This window comes from Aquarana catesbeiana, linkage group LG01 (assembly GCF_042186555.1).
Source record: "Aquarana catesbeiana isolate 2022-GZ linkage group LG01, ASM4218655v1, whole genome shotgun sequence".
NCBI lineage: Eukaryota > Metazoa > Chordata > Amphibia > Anura > Ranidae > Aquarana > Aquarana catesbeiana.
The window spans coordinates 134,682,406-134,705,095 of NC_133324.1; the positions used below are offsets into that span (position 1 = coordinate 134,682,406).

Below are 22,690 nucleotides of genomic sequence, written 5' to 3' on the forward strand. Positions count from 1 at the left end.
CAATTTCAATTACCCTTCTTTAGCCTATGAGCTGGGCCTATGAACCAGAAAATCTTTGTGCCTATACAAATTCAACAAGAACTGGAATTTTGGACATCACCACTGTGCTTCTTTCGGAGGCATGCCTCTAAGCCCAGGAGATAGGCTGATTCTGAAGCCAGATGCCAGCCTCTGGGCATCTGAAGCGCAGACTCCCCAAGTATCTTGAATGGAAGGAAGCCTTTTTCTAGCATCGCAAGCCTTTCAGGATCCTCAAGGGGGCCTGAGTAAGGTTGACAACAAGACAGTAGTAGCCTACATTGCCTGAAAAGGGGACACCAAAAGTCTTTTCTTGTTACATCTTGCAAAGAAAATTTTCGTGAGGCAGAAAACCACTTACAGTCAGTTAAGGTTGGTCTTCTTACCAGGGAAGCAAATCCAATTATTGGTTCGGTTAGGCAGAATATTTTTTCAACAAGTGTCTCATACCAATATTGGCCCTATGGGGCATTCCAGCAGTACTTCTCAGGCAGACTTCACTGAACACGCAGCTTCTGATATTTGCAACAGGATACCAATGCAAAGACTCCGTCATACAAGATAGGTTCACATGGAATTTCCTCTTTGATCTTTGTCTCTGGTCAATTGAAATCTTTTATGGCAAGGTCAGTAACAGCACCCCAATCCAATGAGACTACTTTTAATAGCCTGGCTATGGAATAGGCTAAACTACAGGTGCAGGGATTCTCATCTGAGGTTGTTCAGACCTTGGTGACCAGAAGATCATCCATGAAGGCTACATAGGAGAGGATATGAAAGAAGTCTGTTTTGTCTGCTCAGCAAAAGCTTTCTCTCCTGTGTTCGCTGCTCTAGCCAATATCCTTGACATTTTATAGTCAGTGCTAGAGGTTGGTCTGGCATACAACTCCATTTAAGGTACAGATCTCTACTTTATCTTTTCACGGGCTGCAGATGGGTACAAAAGCCAGTGACCAGATGCTTCTTCCAGATGACAATCCATATGACCTTGAGGGAAATCCTTGTTCCCTCTGTGGGACTTAGGCTTGGATCTGAGAGCACCCTTTGCTCCAATAGGTTTAATTTCCTTTGAAGTACCTCACGGTAAAACTATTTCTCCTGACAGCAACTACTTCAGACATAAGGATGTTGCAGATTGCAACACTTTCCTGTAAAGGCCCTTTGGTGTCTTTTTTTTTTTTCCTTTTTACCAGAGATAGGGATACCACATCTATCTCCAAAGTTCAATTTTTATTTTTTTTTCCACAAAATGTTTTTATTAGGAGTAACAAAGAAGGTACATACAAATCGCACCAGATATCAAACAAAAATCTTGAACAATCAGGATACATTTGAACAATTGTAGGATACATCTTATAATTACAACAGGCAGAGTAACCAGGAACAGGTGGCGATGAAAACAGTGTATCCTTGTGTGAGACATTAGAGGGCACATGTTCGTTACAATATCTTAGCTCAAAGATTGTGTAAGCGACAAAGAGGGGGGGAAAGAGGAAGAGAGGGAGAGGAAAAGAGGGGGAGGGCCAGGAGAGAGAAAAAAAAAAGGGGGGGTGGGGGGGCAGGACGCACACATAAAAAAGGAGGGAGGACAGGGGGTATGAGAACCAAAGAAAGGAGAATTAAATGGCGTCACAGGATATTAGGGACCCACTCCCCACTGTCTTCCGCTCTCCAAAGGGTGGTTATGAACAGCCTTCACGGCATGTAGTGGCGATAGCGTGCGGTAGTTTTAAAGTGGGTCCAGCATGCCCATATGGATGAGAATTTATGGATCCTGTCTTGAGAAATATGGATCAATTCCTCCATCTCTTTTATCTTGGATAGCTTTGCAAACCACTCTTTAATCATTGGAACGTTTGTGGAGTGCCAATGTATAGGGGGATGCAAAGTCTAGCCGCATTCACCATGTGCATGGCCAGCGATTTATAATAGTCCTTATTGGCCAGGGACGTGTAGTGTAGGAGGAATTGCGCAGGGGTACAAGTGTTGGGAATAGTGGGGGAAAATTTATGAAGTGTTCTGTACCACCTGGTGAGAACCTTGTAGCAATTTTCTTTAATGGCTACATTGAGGGAGCATTTGTGTGTATAATCGTGAATGGTATCCCAGTCCTCTTCAGTGAGAGATTTCTGTAAATCCTTACTCCAGGAGGCCTGTGAGGGAGCCGGGGTGGGGGTGGCTGCATTTGAGAGAAGGGAGTATAAGAATTAAATCAAGTATCTTTGTGGTGTTTTACGATTACATACGAATTCGAAAGGTGTGAGGTGCCTTGTTCAGTTGGTTAAGTGTGAGTGGGTTGAGAGGAAATGTCGGATTTGCCTATATGACCAGAAGGGACACGAGGCGTTCTTGGAAATGGCTACCAGATTGTCGATTGTCGAAGGAGAGGGGAGACCCCTTTGAAAAGAATTGACATGCTAGCACATCTTCATATGGCCATTCGTGGTGTAGAAAGGAATGAGACTCACCCGGAAGGAAGGTTGGGTTTCCTCTCAAGGGCCCTGGAACTGGAGTGAACATTTTGGCTAAAGTTGCTCTTCTAAAGGCCTGCAGGAAAGGATAAATAAGCGGGTGTGTTGTGAGGGTCTTTGGCCAGTGTTTGGGGGCAACCAGGGAAGTAGGGGTAGGGATGTGGGTGTAGGGAAATTTTCTAGGGACACCCATGTCTTCTGTGATATATGCATGTTCCAATCTACGATTGTTGTGAGGTGGCAAGCTAGATAATAATTGTGTAGGTCTGGCAATCCAATTCCCCCTTTGGCAAGTGTGAGGCGAGTGTATTTGATGCGTGGGGGGAGTTTCTCCAGATGAATGTGGAGCAGACTCTCCGATAAATTGAGAAGAAAGATGGGGGAGGTGGATTGGGATGGTTTGTATTGGGTAAAGTAGCCGAGAATGGATGATTATTTTGACCAGTGCTGAGCGGCCAAACCATGATACATTTAGGCCCATCCAATCCTTGAAGTGAGTTTGAACCTTAGTTAGGGCCACATGCAAGTTCTGAGAGTAGAGGTGTGCTAGTCGGCCTGTGATTTGAATCAAAAGTTCAATTTTAAAGTCATATCCAGGGAAGTAGTCCCTCCAAGTTTTCACACGAAAGGCACTGAGTGCACAACAGGAAGACTTCAGTTTTCTTACACATGGTCAAGTTACTGTGTACTTGGTCAAAAGAGGGAAAGTGTACAATCTTTTCTTTTAGCCATCAGGCCCTCAAGAGTCATCCAATCTTGGGTTACCAGGATGATTAGATTGGCATGCAGGAAGCAGGCCTTTTTGCTCTGAAACAATTGCAAGCCTATTTGACTAGAGGGGGGGCAGCCTTTGGGGCAGTTATGCCAGGATTGCTTGGAAGATATAGGTAAGAACTAGCTTGATGGTCTGTGCGGCCTTAATTCAACCTTACAACTAAATATGCGACCAGCAAGTTTGGGACAAGAGAGAGCAATTCTTTCTGGCTTTAGCAGCTTTTCTTTCATTGTCAGTGTCCCTTTTCATTTGTTCTCTCCCGCCCTATATTAGCTTTGGTATATCCCATTATGTGCTGACGTGAGGTGGGCCAGGAAAATGGAAAATTGTTATCACTTACCATCATTTTCCTTTCCCGGCCCATCCTCACGTCAGTACAGAACTCCCTCCCTAGTGGCCTGTCGCAGGCTAGGTTATCGAACATCTTAGTTGGGGGAGGGGCTGTCTTTTATTTAGCTTGGAACTTGTGGTCATGTGGGGCTCCAAAGGAGGTGTTAACCCATTATGTGCTGATGTGAGGATGGGCCAGGAAGGAAAATTACGGTAAGTGATAACAATTTTCCGTTTTATTGTACCAGCCTCTAAAACATTGATCATCAACCCCAGAATACATGGTGTGAAGTCTAGTGATGTACTGATTTTGTCTTGCTGAACAAACCTAAAAGTGTATAATTATTAATGCAAGAGTCATATATACAGTAGTTCCTTCACTTACTTTATCAGGAATGTCTACTCTGGCTTTATGGTGCAGAAGAAAAGTCACAGCCTGGTAATGGCATCCAGCCACAGCGAAGTGAAGAGCTGTACGATTAAGCTAAGAAAAGGGAGAAAGAGTTTTTCTTCTGGTCAGTCTATGTTACATATTGTGAATAAAAATAATAACCAAAAAACATTTTGTCATGTGTTAATGGAAAAATGTAGTGTATTTTCAGTGAGGCACTGCGATGTTTATATTAATGTAATTTTACTTTTTGCATGCTTGTTCTTCCATAATTTCATGATAGTATCGTTGAGATATCAGCCACAGAGTGAGTGCACAATTTACGGAGAGTCATCTAATTTAAAACCCCATTCACACCACCTGCAATTTGGTAACATCCCTTGCATGCATTGGTAGGTTGTAGTGAGACCAGCTTTTGTCAGGCGGGGAATGCCAGCCAATTGCTGCGAGCGCTGACTGGCGTGCTCGGGTTGGGGGGCAGTTCCCCTATCAGAACACAATAGCACAGCAGGGAGATCACTGTACTAACATCACATAAATAAAACTTCATTGTGTATCAGGCATAAGACAATGTCTGCGATGTGCGGTGTAGTGTGAATGGCCCTATAGACCCGCATTGTAAGAAAGAGCAGTGAAGCAGAATAATTGCAAACAAAGTATAAAGTAAGCCTTGAATACATAAAGAATAAATATGGCTGCCCGTATGCCTGTATATATTTATAAACTAAACATTTTTAAAACATTAATACAAATTATTTTCATCAAATTGATTAATTTTACATTTGTATATGAAACATTGAAATGTGCCTTTTGAATTCAAGTAAAGTCAAATTTTTAATGATTTTTTTGTATATTTGTTTGAACTGATGATGATACACAGTTGGTACGGGCAGGCTGGTACACTGAAATTTATTTTGATATGTTGTTAGTTGCACGGTCTATTATATATTAATTAACCCTTAATTTTTTTTCAAATTTGTTGAATCTGACCCAAGTGAAATAGGAAAATTAGCTTTACATCACTGATCCTGTCCTTTGCAAAATATATGAATGCTCACAATGTCATATCTTCCTGCAAATTCTGTAATAAAAAAAAAAATTGAGCAACCTCAAACAGGACAGATGAGTGTGCAAACAAAGGGTTTTATTTTCATAGGGATGGTTTATATCAGGACTGAGGTTACACACAGGGTTAGCGCAAGGGGAGCCTTTTGAATAGGACACTACTACCACCAAGCTAGAAGGACGAATACTTACAGCATTTCTAGAATTGATGTTCACTCTCCGTTCTTTGAGCTGGGTCATTTTTTCCACATCATTTGCCTTGGCTGCTTGATGGAATTCCATTTCAGTTTTTAGCACTAGATAAGATAAAATATAGGTGTAAATATTGTGCATAAGATTTCTGTCTATTGAATTAATGATGCTGATATGCTGCAGCTGTATAATTGAGCAGGCTAAATCAGAAACTATTATTTCCCATTAACAATATTCTGTGCAAATCATTTTAAAGCTGAAGTTTAGATTTGGCAATTTTTACAGTTACATCTGTCCTGTTTGGATTAAAGGAAGTATGTATGTGTCATACCTGTTGGTTCCCCATGGAAATCTAGTAGACACCACTACTACAAGGATTTCCGCTAGCTTCTGGGTCCCGTGCCAAGTGGCTGCCCTAATGCTTACTGAACACAGGAGGTCACCTGCTCAGCACAAGCACCATTCAAAGAACACTTTTTTTTCTCAATGAATGCATGGTGTTCTCTGATCGGATGAGGTGGAAATCGTGATGCTTCCACCCAACCTCTCCACCTCATCCAAACAGAGAACGCTTTGTCATGTGCAATGGTGTGGGAAAATCTTCCAATGGGGACACTTGTACTATTGACAGCTTTACAAGAAGCAAAACATTCTCTTCTCTATCTAAAACAAAAAATGTTTTGGCTTCACATTCATTTTGATGTAAATATAAATTTTAGGTAAATAAACTGGCAGCATTTTAATACTTTTAATGTGAAGTAGTTGGTTGTCAATAAATTTAAAGTCTAATTTCATTCAGTTTCGAAAAACCTGCTGTATATTTACATTTGAAAATGTATTTATTCACAATGCTTACAGATACAGAGATGAATGGGGGCTTGCTTTAGTGTGCTTTACCAAAACTCCCAACTGTCCCTAATTCGTCACCTGGAGCTGCCCTTCCATGGGATGAAAGAGCTCTCCTTCCCTCCTATGTAAATCCACTAAACATATTATAAAAAAATGTAATGACTCAAATAGCGTAACACCATTGAGACACACTTTATTAAATAAGAGGAAATTCACTCACAAAAGCTTAAAAAACAAAAGCTCCTCACTGAGACCCAGTCAGCTGCTGTGGGAATTCGCTCTAGTACAGTTGTCGAGAGAAAGCTGGATGCTCTGCTTAAGCTTGTCTTCCATCCACAGCCCAGATCAGCAAGTAACCAACACTGCTAGCCTCGCTCTGATGTGTTTCATTACTACAAACTTTGTCAAAAGGATGACAAAACGCAACTTAAGCCCCGTACACACAAGCCGAATGTCAGGAGACATCAGTCAGTTAAAAAAAAAAAAAAGTCTGACATTCGGCTCGTGTGTATGTCAGTTTGTCCAACAGAAGCCGGCCGAGCATGCTAGACCAGCAGCTGACCGACTCCAGATCAGCCAATGGCAGAGAATGTTGTTTAGAGCGTTCTGGCGGGGGGGCCGCCCCCCTGTCAGAACACAACAGCTCAGCGAGGGAGATCAATGCACTAACTTTGCATAGTTAGTACAGCGGCTCCGACCGGAGCTAACGATTTTTTTTTCATTCAACCCAAAAAAACTAGTGTATAAAAGACTTTAAAGTCTGTGATGACGAAAAGCATCGGGGGGTGACTAGCAGTGCTGATTACTCGCTGATCTGGGCTGTGGATGGAGGATGAGCTAATGCACAGTAGTTGAATCAGAAAAAAATAAAATATATGTATATATACACTATGATACCAAAAGTATTGGGATGTCTGCTTTTACACCCATATTAACTTTAATGGCATCCCAGTCTTAGTCCGTAGGGTTCAATATTGATTTGGCCCACCCTTTGCAGCTATAACAGCTTCAACTCTTCTGGGAAGGCTGTCCAGAAGGTTTAGGAGTGTCTCTATGGGAATGTTTGATCATTCTTCCAGAAGCGCATTTGTGAGGTCAGGCACTGATGTGGACAAGAAGGCCTGGATTGCAGTCACCGCTCTAATTCATCTCAAAGGTGTTCTGTCGGGTTGAGGTCAGGACTCTGTGCAGGCCAGTCAAGTTCCTCCACCCCAAACTCGCTCATCCATGTCTTTATGGACCTTGCTTTGTGCACTGGCCCAAATCATTTGGTGGAGGGAGGATTATGGTGTGGGGTTGTTTTTCAGGGGTTGGGCTTTTCTGTTTCAGTGAAGGGAACGCTTAAGGCATCAGCATACTAAGACATTTTGGACAATTTCATGCTCCCAACTTTGTGGGAACAGTTTGGGGATGGCCCCTTCCTGATGCAACATGACTGCTCAATCAGGGCACAAAGCAAGGTCCAAAAAGATAAACAAGATCTACTGTATAGTCTAAGAACATACTTTCATTTTTTAACTACAGCATTGTAAACACATAATAGTTATTTCTGACCATCGAATAAAAGCTTACTCAAAAAATCTCTCTTTATGTATTGAGTTCTGCCTATTTGCGGGCTATCTCTTTGCACAACTTCCTGGATTCCCTGCATGTTTTGCACCTTCCATCTGCTCATTTATTTTGTTTACTTTCAATTTCTAAGGACTACATATCCCATGGTACCTTACTGCCTGCAAGCAGTGATTCCTGTACTGACTGTCTCCTGAAACTCCTCCTCTCAGCACCTCTGTAGTTAAGAAGGCAGTCTCTGTGAAATGTGCGACACAGCAGTGCCTACTCACAGGTGGGATCAGGGGGTGCTGGCCAATAGATTACCGCCAGCACCTGCTGCTCGTCTGGAACACACACAGAACAGGGCAATGTAAACAAGGAACAGCCCTGTCCTGTCAGCAAGAAAGTAAAGAATTCGGGAATTAAATTGATTACTTCCCCTAGTAAAAGCACCTCACTTAGTGTACACAAACACTGGCTAGACACACACTTAACCCTTTGAACGCCCTAGATGTTTAACCCCTTCCCAGCCAGTGACATTAGTACAGTGACAGTGTATATTTTTAGCACTGATCACTTTATTAGTGTCACTGGTTCCCAAAAATTGTCAAAAGTGTCAGTGTCAGAATGTCCACCGCAATATTGCAGTCCCGCTTTAAGTCGCTGATTGCCGCAATTACTAGTAAAAAAAAAAAAAAAAAAACGAAAAAAATATATAAATAAACAAAAATATCCCATAGTTTGTAGACACTATACCTTTTGCACAAGCCAATCAATATTTTCAATTTTTTAATTGGATAGGTTATATATATATATATATATATTTATTGTGTTTTTTTTCAAAATTGTGGGTCTTTTTTTGTTTATTGCGCAAAAAATTAAAAACACAGTAGTGATAAAATACCACTAAAAGAAAGCTCTTCTTGTGGATAAAAAATTACTTCAATTTTTTTTGGGTACAGCATCACATGATCGCGCTATTGTCAGTTAAAGTAATGCAGTGTCGTATCACAAAAAATGGCTGGGTCATGAAGGGGGGTAAACCATACGGAGGTCAAGTGGTTAAGCATAATTAGTCATTAATCTTATGTTCAAAATAAAGCATTAGACAGAACACAGATGGACATGATAACATTTTTAATTTGATGAAGGGGTGGATTTTTTGGATTACGTGGATGTTATAAATAACATAGAAGTCTCTCCAGCCGAAAAATTTGTAAATAGAAGCTTTCACTCATTCCTTTAACACCAATTTTCCACCAAACCATATGATACAGGCAATCAGTCATAAGCTTGTGAGGATAAAAATGCAATTACTCCATTAATTTGCTGGTGGGTTATACAGGCCCTAAGATGCTTGTAATTTGTTTACAACCAAGGGAAAGCTTTCTTATCAGGTCTAGATCAATCAAGGCTCTGGCTTAACAAGACAAACATGAATGAGTGATCCAGCAGGTTCTGTAACTTTGTCTTCACAGATTATTTGCTTAGGGATGATTTACATCCCCTGATATTGTAAAGCACTGCAAAATGTAGGTTCCATATACAGTGGATATAAAAAAAAGTCTACACAGCCCTGGTAAAATGTCAGGTTCCTGTGATGTAAAAAATGAGACAAAGATAAATAATTCCAGAACTTTTTCCACCTTTTGATGTGACCCATAAACTGTACAACTCAATTGAAAAACAAACTGAAATCTTTTAGGGGTGTGTGTGTGTGTGTGTGTGTGTGTGTGTGTGTGGGGGGGGGGGGTAAAAAATAAATAAAATAATGTGGTTGCATTAGTGTGCACACCCCCTTATAACTGGGGATGTAGCTGTGTTCAGAATTGAGCAATCACATTCAAACTCATGTTAAATAGGAGTCAGTACACCACTGCCATCATTTAAAGTTCCTCTGATTAACCCCAAATAAAGTCCAGCTGTTCTAATAGGTCTTTCCTGACTTTTTATTAGGCGCATCCTACAGCAAAAGCCATGGTCCATAGAGAGCTTCCAAAGCATCAGAGGGATCTCACTGTTAAAAGGTATCAGTCAAGAGAAGGGTACAAAAGAATTTCCAAGGCATTAGATATACCATGGAACACAGTGAAGACAGACATCATCAAGTGGAGAAAATATGGCACAACAGTGACATTACAAAGAACTGGACATCCCTCCAAAATTGATGAAAAGACCAGAAGAAAACTGATCAGGGAGGCTGCCAAGAGGCCTACAGCCAGGCCTGTACTGGCCATCGGGACTACAGGGAGTTTCCCGGTGGGCCGATGGCTCGGTGGGCTGGTTTCAGTGACAGCCTGTCAAAGTAATGGCTTTCTTGGTTCGCCCTCAACTTCACACAGTGATGTGAGAAAGATGAGAAAAATACAGAGGAGAATAAGTGAAATAGTAAAAGAGGTTAGTGAGGACTCCTTATGTTATGCTACTTATGTTTTTTTGCACAATTGCGTATAGTTTATATACTGTTTTTGTGCTTGTTTGCACAAATAAAGTGGGCCGGTCTGGATGAAGTCCAGGGCCAAATTTTTATCCCAGTCCAGCCCTGCCTACAGCAACATTAAAGGAGCTGCGGGAATATCTGGCAAGTATTGGCTGTGTGGTACATGTGTTTTTGCAAAGAAGAGTGGGGAAATATTGCCAAGTCAAGATGTGCCATGCTGATAGATTTATACCTGAAAAGACTGAGTGCTGTAATAAAATCAAAAGGTGCTTCAACAAAGTATTAGTTTAAGGGTGTGCACAATTATGCAATCATATTATTTCAGTTTATTATTTTTTCTTCCCTCCACCTAAAAGAATTTAGTTTGTTGTTCAATTGAGTTGTACAGTTTCTAGGTCACATTAAAAGGTGGAAAAAGTTCTGAAATGATTCATCTTTGTCTCATTTTTTTTACCTCACAGAAACCTGTTATTTTAACAGCGGTGTGTAGATGTGTTTATTTTAAGAAACATGTGTTTTGGAAAGGACTCCATTCAAAAGTGAAATACCTCAGATGGCAGCAGTCAGGTTCAGCTTTGCTGCCCGGGGGTTTAAAGCGGAAATAAAGTCTCAATTTTAAAGACTGCAATCGGGCAGGCTCTTTATTTCAGCCTCTTTGCCAGAAGAAGCCTATGACGGGAAAATGCGTTGGGTGGAGCTGGATTGGTGTTGTCAATACACACTGGTGCCCTGGCATGTCCCACGGCTGTGCTTTGTAAATCAGTACACCGTTTGTTACCCTGTTTCCCCGAAAATAAGCCATACCCCGAAAATAAGACCTAGCGTCAAGTTTTGATCTGCTACATACTTCATTCATTATTGCTCATTTGAATGCCATGTACAAGTGATAGCTATGTGAGTGCAATATTTTACTTTTAATAAATCAGTTGTCTTTTCACATACTACACCATGGCGGTCTATTTGTTGTTTTGAGCCCTTATCCACACAACTTATTTACAAGCAGGTGTGACTGTTGGAACAAAGAGGATATATTTAAAGGTGAGGATCACAGACCATTCCTAGACATCAGATCACCCCCAATATTAAGGAACAAGCATTATTAGACCTATCATATAGGTCTATGAATCAGGTGTGGTGGAGCACTGAAAAAGGCAATTTTTATTTGCTGCACTGGAGTGCTTTATACCACTAATAAGTTCATCTTCATGCATATAACCTTGAAGGATAAGGATAGCACTATTGTAGGAATTTGCATAACACTGAGTGATTTTTTTGATTGACAGAACCAGGATTCCAATCTATGTTTGTGTGGACATTCTTTACTGGATTTTTTTTTCACATTTGTTTATTTAGGAGGATATCTGAGTTTGTTAATTTTTTTTATTGATGCGCAGTTCAGTGTTGCCAACCACCCGTAAATGCCCGTAGCAGGAAAAAAGTGCCAGTAAAAATGTCTGGAACCAGTTCGGCACTGCGTATTCGCAGTTCCCGGAGATACCCGAGCCAATCCAATCCTGTATTAGGCTGGCGCCAGCGGGCATGGCCTGGCATGAGCAGGCGGGTCCGGGATGGGTCTGGCAGAGGCTGTACAGCGCGCCAACTCAAGTCGAATGATGATGTCACACGCCGCAGGAACCGTGCGGGCAGAACATTGAAACTGAAGGCATCCCTCCCTGGAGTCTGTGATGTAAATTATAAGTTGTACCTTGTTTGCAGAAAAGGTCATTTTAGACATTACCAGCTGTATGGGTCTTGTATCATATCCGCAGTCTCTGACCATCTCTTGTACCATGTCCGTGGTCTCTGACCATCTCTTGTATCATGTCCGTAGTCTCTGACCATCTCTTGTATCATGTCCGTAGTCTCTGACCATCTCTTGTATTATGTCAGCAGTCTCTGACCATCTCATCAGAAGTTGTGACCAATCTGTTGTATATAGTCACTTTGGAATTGGGCACCAGTCACTTTGGAGAGTCACGTTTATGGACATTAATTGCACAAGTCACTTTGGATTATTATAGAACATTATATATATATTTTGTGTTTCTTTTATACACATATATTCTTTTGTTTAGCAATTTACAATTCTGTTTATGTATGAAGATTTTGTAACACAGCAATATTTGCATATCATTCTCATAGCTTTACAAGGTAGTAGCTGAATGTGATATAGTTTGAGGACGTGTCTGGAAGTTCCCTACCTTGACCACTGGGGGCACAGACGTTTAATTGTCCTTCTGTGGGTCATGTTATTCTAACTAAGCAATCAGGTAGATCAGGCATCACTAAATGGTGGACTGAGGGCAAAGTCCAGACCACGTTAGTGCTCTATCCGGTCATGCCATTTAAGATCTGCTTTTTTTCTTCAGCCAATGCTGCCTGCTGGCTCTGTTATTTTCACATTGCTGAATATCGGAAGAGCAGCACAGCGATGCATGGAGGGCGGGGGCTGGCCCAGTTATTAGATTGGTTGTTAGAATGCAGGGGCGGTTCTAGCAACCAATCAGTTAATTGGGGAAGGTCCCACCCTCTGTCTATTCCTTTGCTGCACTTCCAATGTCAGCTGCTGTGCCGTGTATAGGGTAAGACAGGGAAGAGGGCACTGTTCTGAAGGAAAGAGGGGAAAGGATAAAAAAAACTGTAATGCCCCGTACACACGGTCGGATTTTCCGATGGAGAATGTCCGATCGGAGCGTGTTGTCGGAAATTCCGACCGTGTGTGGGCTCCATCGGACATTTTCCATCGGATTTTCCGACACACAAAGTTGGAGAGCAGGAGATAAAATTTTCCGACAACAAAATCCGTTGTCGGAAATTCCGATCGTGTGTACACAAATCCGACGGACAAAGTGCCACGCATGCTCAGAATAAATAAAGAGATGAAAGCTATTGGCCACTGCCCCGTTTATAGTCCCGACGTACGTGTTTTACGTCACCGCGTTCAGAACGATCGGATTTTCCGACAACTTTGTGTGACCATGTGTATGCAAGACAAGTTTGAGCCAACATCCGTCGGAAAAAATCCTAGGATTTTGTTGTCGGAATGTCCGAACAAAGTCCGACCGTGTGTACGCCCTATAAGGCCCCTTTCACACGAACGGACCGTTCAGGTCCGCCTGTCAGTTTTTTAGGTGGACCTGAACGGACGCTCCATGCAGGTCTATGGAGCGAAGGATGTCAGCGGTTACCATGTCCGCTGACATCCGATCCGCTAAAATCAGACGTATGGCCCTACGTTCGCATCCGTCCTGGCGGATCGGATGAGATCTGATGAAAACAGACATGCTGTCCGTTTTCGTCCGATCTCTCCATAGGAATCTGCGGTGCTCTGACAGGCCCCTCCCTGCTCAGTGAGCAGAGACGGACCTGTCATCCGCCGGCTCAGCAGAGATCAACGGAGAGATCTCCTGCTGAGCTGGCAGACAAAGCTGAGCAGATCCGCCTTGTGGGAATGAGGCCTAAGGAAGGAGGAATATAAAAGGGAGGCAGGAATGTGAAGGAAGTGATATGCAGGGGGATGGGGTTCTACAAAGGAGGTGAGGACAGGAATGTGAAGGGGTTGCTATAAAGGGGTCGAGGACAGGACTGTGAAGGGGGGTTCTATAAAGGGGGTGAGGACAGGAATGTGAAAGGGGTGCTATAAGGGGGTGAGGACAGGAATGTGAAAGTGCTAATAAAGAAAATGTGTGTGTGTATATTTTCTTTATTAGCACTTTATTCTGTTTATGGATGAAGATTCTGGCACATAGCACTATTTGCAGTTTTGAAAACCATTTTTTATTTTATTGGTGAAGTTTTTGGCACAATAGGATCATTTGCAGTTGGTTGGTAACAATTTGCACTTGCACATGCACTTTAGCACATTTTCAAGGTTGCTTTGGTCAATATATTACTATGTCTCTTGCCAGCGCCACATACCTCTTTAAATTGATATTGCTAATAGCACTAGCTACACGTTTATAGTTTAAATATTGATATTTGCACTGAAAATGGCCCTTTTATGTACTTTTTTTTGCAGCATCAGTAAAAAATGTGGCTGTGAGTAAATTTCATGATTTTTGCCAGTAAAAAATTGATATAGTTTGTAAATTATGGCGTCCTACCAGTAAATTTCACTTCGGGGGGTTGGCAACACTGGCATAGTTCACATTTCTTTATTGCACATACATGTTTATTTATACAGCAGCGCATCATGTTTTATGTTATTTTTTATTTGTTGATGTGAGGAACACACATTTTCTGTAATTGCAGCAGCTGTTGGATTCATTATGCAGGCCATACATGGGTCAAATTCCGAAAATATTTTCTTTCGAAAATCAGAAATTTTGTACGTTTTGTGAAACGATGGTGTCATCATTGATTTCGAAATTCGACCAACCAAGCCTTCAATTTCACCTCATGTTGATACAGAGAAGAATTTTCGTGGCCGGGAATCTTCTTTTCTTTTTGAGAATTTTCTTTTCTTTCCAGGAATTTTCTTTTCTTGTGCACAAGCACATTTCTTTTTCGATTATATTTCTCACATGATTCTCCCATCATTGATTAGAAAATGGTTCAAAAGATTTCCAACATGCCCGATCACTCAAATTTGATGGCTGTGCAAAAATCAGCTGTTGCTGCGGCCCACTAATGGTACGAAATGCGAACTAAAATACTCAAAAAGATTTTCTAAAGAAAATTATTTCAGAATTCGATCCATGTATGGCCAGCCTTTGTTTATCAAACGCAGGTTGTTTGGGAGGACACTGGTTTTCCCTATATACAGATTCCTGTTTGGGGACAATACACTGACTACACAGTGGAAACCATAGGTTTCTGTGGACTGGAAAAAGCGTGCTGATACTGCTAAATTTATATGGAATAATAGAGGCAATCGCATTGCCTGTAAAATAATGTGTAGACCAAGAGAGAAGGGAGGTGTACTCCTTCCAGACTTTGAAAAGTATCATGAGGCAGCAGTATTGTGCAGGATCATGGACTGGGCCCATAGTTCCACGCATAAAAGGTGGGTATCTTTGGAGGAAAGTATGAGTAAAGTGGCCCTGGGCCAGATTATTTGGATCCCAAAGCAATATAGAGGCCTCTCGGGAGAAATGGCCCCAATTACCAAAGAAACATTTAGAGTATGGGATAAACTACTTAAAAGCATATCATGGCAGTATAACAGTCCTCTGACCCTCTTGTCAGGTAACAACTATTTCCCGCCAGGGAAAGATAATAAACAATACTTAAAATGGATCTTATTGGACCATTTGAGGCTTAAAGATGTCCTAAAGGGGAAAGCTTTGTGTTCACTAGTGGAGCTGCGAGAAAGGTACGGTACGGTATCATGGGATGTATGGAGATATAGACAGCTTGGTTGTCCTTCCCTTTTTTTTTTTCTCTCTTCTTTTTTCTCTCTCCTCTCCTTTCTTCACGAAGAATGCACGATTGTTGGGGGCATATAGTGGTGGTAGAGAGGTAAGACTCTCTCCACCTCATTAATAAATATAAAGGGTATGGGTGGGTCACAGACACATTTGTGTGAGTATATGCATGTGTGCACCTAATAAATTTGTAAGGAATGGGGAGATGAATCCTCTAAATGAAACAATTTGGTTAGAGTTAAATGAGGGAGGAATGGGGAATAGGCACGGTAAGGAATAATGAGATATATATATATATATATATATATATATATATATATATATATATATATATATATATATGAGATACTACTTAAGAGCACTAAATAAATAAGGAAGGAGTGGGGTAGTGTGTTTATTTAACAAATAACTTAGATCACAGTGAGGATGGGAGGATAGGTACTTCACGTTAAGGAACAATGAGTTTGGGGGGGGAGGGGGGGGTAAGTGGGATGTATATAAAAAACACATAAATCCAAAAAATCCAAACACATTAACACAAAAATAAAGGCAAAGGGTGGGAGAGGGGTAGGGAGGGGTAAGGTAGGGAGGAAAGGGTGGGAGGAATTTCATATTACTATTATATAAAAAATATTTTTTTTTTTCTTTTGGGGGGGGGGGGGGGGGGATCGAGAGTTAAGGGTGTAGTATCTCTATCTTTTTGAATCGTGAATTTTTAGAAATAAGGCCATTCGAGAAGTTATGTTATAGGATAGATCCATTCTTTTTCTACTTGTATATGTGTTATGTATTTTATATGTTTGGAATGATATGGAAGATTTTGTATGTCTATAATAATTTAATAAAAATAATTGAAAATTAAAAAAAAAGAAAACACACCTGCAGGGAACACATTTAACCCCTTGATTGCCCCTGATGTTAACCCCTTCCCTGCCAGTGTCATTAGTACAATAACAGTACATTTTTTAGCACTGATTACTGTAATAATGTCAATGGTTCCCAAAAAAAGTGTCAAAAATGTCAGTTAGGTGTCCGCTACGTTCCCTGCAATGTCGCAGTCCCACCAGAAATCGCAGATCACCGCCATTACTAGTAAAAAAAAAATATTAAAAATACCAGAAATCTATTTACTGTTTTGTAGAGGCTATAACTTTTGCACAAACCAATCAATATACGATTATTGCAATTTTTTTTTACCAAAAATATGTAGAAGAATACATATTGGCCTAGACTGGGGAAGAAATTAGTTTTTTTATTTTTTGGGATATTTGTTATAGTAAAAAAAATTGCTTTTTTTTTCATAATTGTCGCTCTTTTTTGTTTATAGCGCAAAAAATTAAAACCACAGAGGTGATAAAATACCACCAAAAGAAAGCTCTATGTGTGTGAGAAAAAAAAGGAGGTAAATTTTGTTTGGGTACAGCATCATATGACCGCGCAATTGTCAGTTAAAGCGACGCAGTGCCATAATAGAAAAAATGGCCTGGTCATTAAGGGAGAAAATCTTCCCGTCCTTAAGTGGTTAAAGTGGTTGTAAAGGCAGAAGGTATTTTATCTTAATAGATTCTTTGCATTAAGATAAAAAGCCTTCTGTGTGCAGCAGCCTACCTCAGCCCCCCTAACACTTACCTGAGGTTCCTGTCCAGCGATGTCTATGGGTGTCTCAGCCGTCCGAGATTCTCCTTGCTGATTGACTGAGACACAACAGCGCCGCCATTGGCTCCCGCTGCTGTCAAAGTCAGCTAGCAAATCAGGGGAGAGAGGGTGCAGATCTCCGTGTCTGAATAGACACAGGGAGCTGTGACTCAGCTCGAGTGCACCCATAACAAGCTGCTTGCTGTGGAGGCACTAAACAGGAGGGAGGGACCAGGATCACCGAAGAGGGACCCGAGAAGAGGAGGATCCAGGTTGCTCTGTGCAAATCCGCTGCAACGAGCGGGTAAGTAGAACATATTTATTATTTTTATAGGAAAAAAAACGAGACTTTACAATCACTTTAAGCCATCCTATGGAGGGAAGTGGGTCTTGTTTTGAGGAGATATAGAAATGTGCATGCTCTGTAGCACTAATACTCCATGAAGCTACAGTAAGCAGTTTTAGAGCAACCTAAAGAGGTTCTTCACCCTAGAAAGAGAAAATTAAAAGCCATCAGTTTCAAATACTGTAGCTGCTGGCTTTTAATAAAAGGACACCTATCTGTCTAGGGATCCAGTGCTGTCCTCACCTAGGCCAGTTCTTCACTGGTCTTCGGGTCCCCGACACAGGCATGTTTACAAAGGGAAGCCTTGCCTTGCAGCATCACAGCTGGCTTCTCATTGTGCATGCTCAAGCTGCTCTGTGCTTTATGAATGATCACGCAGCCTTCTGGGACCTGCGATGAGTCCCAGGAGGCTGAGGGCAAAGGGGTGAGGGGTGAACTTCAGCTCAAAACACCTAGGCTCAAAACTAGGTACCCGTTCCCTCCAAAGAAATGTATTATGCCAACTATGGTAGAGGAGGGAGGAAGGGGAGGAGGGCATAATGCAGAATTTCCCCTTTAGAGCCCTTTCACACTGGGGTGGGCGTCAGCGATAAAGTTCCGCTATTCTTAGAGGAGCTTTACCGTCGTTTCAGCGGCACTTTTAACTCCACTAGCAGCCGAAAAAGGGTTAAAAGCACCCGCAGAGCGGCGCTGCCCATTGACTATACACCACTCCTAAAGCGTCCTGCCAGCGCACCACTCCAGTGTGAAAACCCTCGGGCTTTCACATTGGAGTGACAGGGGAGGCGCTTTGCAGGCGCTATTTTTAGGGTTATAGCGCTTCAGTGTGAAAGGGGTCTTAGGGGCTTTAAGCTCTCCTGATCATCTGGCAGCTGATCAAAATTAAAAAAAAGTATTATGTAAGTATCTGCAAATGTATTTATTTCAGGTAATTATTTATTTATTATATAGCACCAACGGTTTACACTATATATATTGTGCATTCACATTATTCCCTTCCCTCAAAGAGCTTACAACCTAAGGTCCCTTATCTCACGTATATACATACTAGGGCTAATTTAGGCTGGCCATAGACAGTTTGAATTGAACCGAGTATGGACAGGCTGAATGTACCCAAGTTGATTGATCGATCGATCTACTTGGGTACAACCAGCTGTTATAGCTGCTAGCAATAATCACTGTCTTTTCCCGGCAGGGATGCCCCCCCCCCCCCAAATCGGCAGAAGACAATGGCTCGGCAGGAGGGATTCCCTCGTCAGCACTGTCTGTATTGATAGGGGGAATCAAGAAATTCACTATGTCTATGGCTGGCCTTAGGAGCTGATTACCCTACCAGAATGTTTTGGAGTGGGGGGGGGGACCCACACAGGCACAGGTAGAACATGCAAACTCCGTGCAGGTAGTGTCATGGTTGCAATTCAAACCAATGACCCTAGTGCTGCCTGATGGAAGTGCTAACCACTTAGCCACTGTGCTGGCAAGGGAAGGTAGAAAGTTGTGGATAGCACAGGAATTTACACTGGATTCCCCCCGTGATAATGGCAGTTTCCAACTGTCAGAGTGGTTAAAAGCAAGCAATAAGAAAGTGTTATGCTGTTATGTTCAAAGTAAATAACAAATGTGAAATAAGGCCTTCATTAAAAGTCCCAAGATGATCTTTAAAACGTACGTCCATGTGTGAAGTTCAATCTAGCAACACCATCACTGGTCTCTGTGCTCAAACCTCCACTACACAGATCTGCTTACCGGGACCCAAGACCTCAAAATAAAAGAGTTCTAATATCACTTTAATCTCCTTTCCATGTAATGGATGTCTCTCCAACCACAGGGCACTCATATTACAACCGTATCTCCTATGGCAGTGCAGTGCCCACCAATAGGTGAGAACAGAAGCCAAACACATGTGAATGGAATCAAAGGACTATGAAAAGCACTGCAGCAAGGAGATACGTTTGGACGATCGTAGCAAAGCCCTCTCTCTCCCCGATCTTCTCTCTGCCGATCTCAGAGATCGGTGGAGAGAAGATCGGGGAGAGAGGGCTTTGCTTCTCGGCATTCGTCCATCCATCTCTATGGTGCAATTATCCAGTGACAGGGGAAAATATCTAGGAGGTCCTGATCTCTGGCTTAGTTATTTTAAACAAAGTGCATTAGACCACTCTTATTAGGGGGTCGCACATCCTCTGGTAAGCACGGTTATCAATTTTAGGCTGGTGACACTTACCCTATCCTACCGTCATCACTTTCACGTTGTGAGGGACTTTTTCATCCTGATTGCTTTTATGCGATTGCACAGATTGCTCATGAACATTTCTATGGAATTGCACTTTTATGGGCTTGGTTAGATACTTGGAATAATTTTGTGCATGTTCACTACCTGTTTTTCTTTATTTTAGCACTGCACTATTTGCTTTATATTTTATATTACATATGTCAAGTGTCTAGACATTGTGCACAGCTGCTGTTTCATTTGGTTACTTGTTTCACTGTTTGCGCAGATATACATTTTTGTTTTAAAAGGAGATACGGTTGCAATATACTAGTTGCCATGCTGTTAGAGCCATCCATGCTTGTATGAAAGGGTTCGAGCCATCCATTCCCTTGAGAGGACTTTAAAGCGATATTAGATATCTTTTGTTTTGAGGTGATGGGTTCTGATAAGCAGATCTGTGTGGTGGAGGTTTGAGCACAGAGACCGCCTGTGTATGGATTGACAAAGGTGTTAAAATAGTGATTAAATTAGCAATTTCTAGCACGCAAAGAATTTTCAGCATTTTGAAAATGTGTACATAACTAATCATTCTCTTTTTTTATGGAGACAATGTAGCCAACCATTAAACAGGCATATGTTATATCAGGGGTAGGCAACCTCGGCTCTCCAGCTGTGGTGAAACTACAAGTCCCATGAGATATTGCAAGACCCTGACAATCACAGGCATGACTCCTAGAGGCAGAGGCATAATGGGATTTGTAGTTTCACCACAGCCGGAGTGCTGAGTTTGCCTACCCCTGTGCTATATTGTACCTTTGGTCAAGCTGTAAGACATTTGACATGATTTGAAAGGGAAGGTCAGGTTTCTCACCTCCCTGTTTTCCATTATAAGATCTACTTGTATAAAACTTAACTTAGCAAGTAACTCAAGTACAAAACATTGACTTTATATGTAAGTGTATTTAAGAATTCTTTGCATGTGACTTACATATCTCATGATTTTCCGTTGGAGGTGAAGTTTTAGTTTTATTCCGAACGGTCTGTACCAGGCCTGTGACAGTACCATTGACAGTGTTGGTGACATTACCCAGCTTCTTTTGTGCAGTGCTCCCCATTCCAGCAACAACTCCCACCATTCCATCTCTCTTTGACAAGTTTTCCCAATCTATCATCTTCTGTGATTTCTTTATGCAGTGAAAATCTTGCAATCCTCATAAAGCCAGGTGACAGCCTGCTTAATTAAGTCTTCATAGTCCTTTTCCAACTGTTCTTTTCTATGCAGAGCGCTGTGTAATGTAACACTTTCTATACTTTTGTACAGTTTTACATGTGAGAGTAGGGCTGGGTTGCCGATCAGGTCTCTCCTCCCTGACTAGGTTGTCACTGTCATTACGCAGGAATGCCTGTGTGCTAAAGAACTCCCCTGCAGGTACACCCAGATGAAAATGACTCATTTCTGCCTTCTGCAAACTTTTAACTCATCAGACTAGTCTTAGCTGCTTGTTGCAAAGCAGGTGCAAGGAAAAGGGTAAAAGGTTGGATCAATTATGATTTTTGTAAATTAAATTGTTGGTATTCAGCCTTTTGCTACAGATGCATTATTGTTACAGGTACACTCAAAGTCAGCCCACAGCAAAAAAGGCACAGGAGAACCTCTACGCACCTGAGTTGAGCTGCTACTAAAGACCCATCCCTTTTTCCAGCCACTCAAGTTCCAGTGCTGGCTGCTGTCAACAACCATGTAGCTCACCACTGGATGTGGATGTACATGTTGAAAAAAATAGGATTTTTTATAACAGCTTACCTGTAAAATCCTTTTCTTGGAGTACATCATGGGACACAGAGCCTTAAGTAATTACTTAATGGGTTATAGGCCACCTTCAGGTGATGGACACTGGTATAACCAATCCAGGAAGTTCACTCCCTATATAACCTCTCCTAATTCCAGGAGCACATCAGTTTTTGTAGCAAAGCAATATACTTAAATCCCAAAAAAAGAGGGGAGGGACCTCTGTGTCCCATGATGTACTCCAAGAAAAGGATTTTACAGGTAAGCTGTTATAAAAATCCTATGGGACACAGAGCCTTAAGTAATTATTTAATGCGACATCCCATAGCAATGCTACTTGAGGGGAGGGAGACACAACCCGGAGGGTACCCCCAGACTTGAGGACCTATACTGTTGTCTGCAGCACACTGCACCCGAAGGCGATATTCTCATACCTCCTTACATCCTCCTGATAAAATTTTGTGAATGTATGCACTGAAGACCAAGTTGCCGCCTTACAGAGCTGAGCCATGGAGGCCTGATGACGCACTGCCCAAAAAGCACTAACCGCTCTGGTAGAGTGCACCTTAACTTGAAAAGGGGGAATTTTACCCCTTAAATTATAAGTTTGAATTATAACTTGCCGAATCCACTTAGCGACAGTGGATTTCGTCGCTGCCTGTCCTTTCTTAGGACCCTCTGGCAGAATAAATAAGACATCAGTATTACAAATCTGAGCAGTTGCCTTTAAATAGATTTTTACTGCTCTCACCACATTAAGACAATGTAGTGACTTTTCTTCCCTGGAACATGGTTTTGGAAAAAACAATGGCAGGACAATATCTTGGCTCTGGTTTCAAGTTTTCATCTCTTTTGGCAAAAAGTCTGGAGAGGGCGTAACACCAATTCCTCCTTGCTGAGGATATAGCAACCAAAAATACCAACTTTCTTGTCAGAAGGACTAGGGGAATGTGTTGTATCAGTTCAAATGGCTGTTTTTGTAACACAGACAAAACTAAGTTCAAGTCCCAAGGGTTCAAGGCGGTTTGACTGGCGGATTAGGCCGCATCACCCCTTGCATAAAACCCCGGACCAAAGAATGTTTAGCAAGTGGTCTTTGAAATAAGACCTATAAAGCCAAGACTTGGCCTTTAATAGTACTCATGGCCAATTTAATTTCTACCCCTAATTGTAGAAAGGCGAGAATTCTGCCTATGATATATCTCCGAGGGTGCCAACCCTTGGATTCACACCAGGAAACATAACCCCTCCAGACCCTAT

At 41.7% G+C, this 22,690-nt stretch overlaps 1 protein-coding gene across 1 annotated transcript in view; it reads right to left on the reverse strand.

Moving 5' to 3' along the window:
• ANKDD1B (ankyrin repeat and death domain containing 1B) overlaps positions 1–21,061 on the reverse strand; it is a 97,484-nt gene extending 76,423 nt beyond the window's left edge. The window contains exons 1-3 of the mRNA XM_073624041.1: positions 20,630–21,061; positions 5,243–5,346; positions 3,980–4,078 (exon numbers count right to left, since the gene is read on the reverse strand). Of these exons, the coding sequence (XP_073480142.1) occupies positions 3,980–4,078; positions 5,243–5,346; positions 20,630–20,813 (387 nt within the window). The 5' untranslated portion in view covers positions 20,814–21,061. The remainder of the gene's footprint in view (positions 1–3,979; positions 4,079–5,242; positions 5,347–20,629) is intronic.
• Between the last annotated feature and the right edge of the window lie 1,629 nt (positions 21,062–22,690).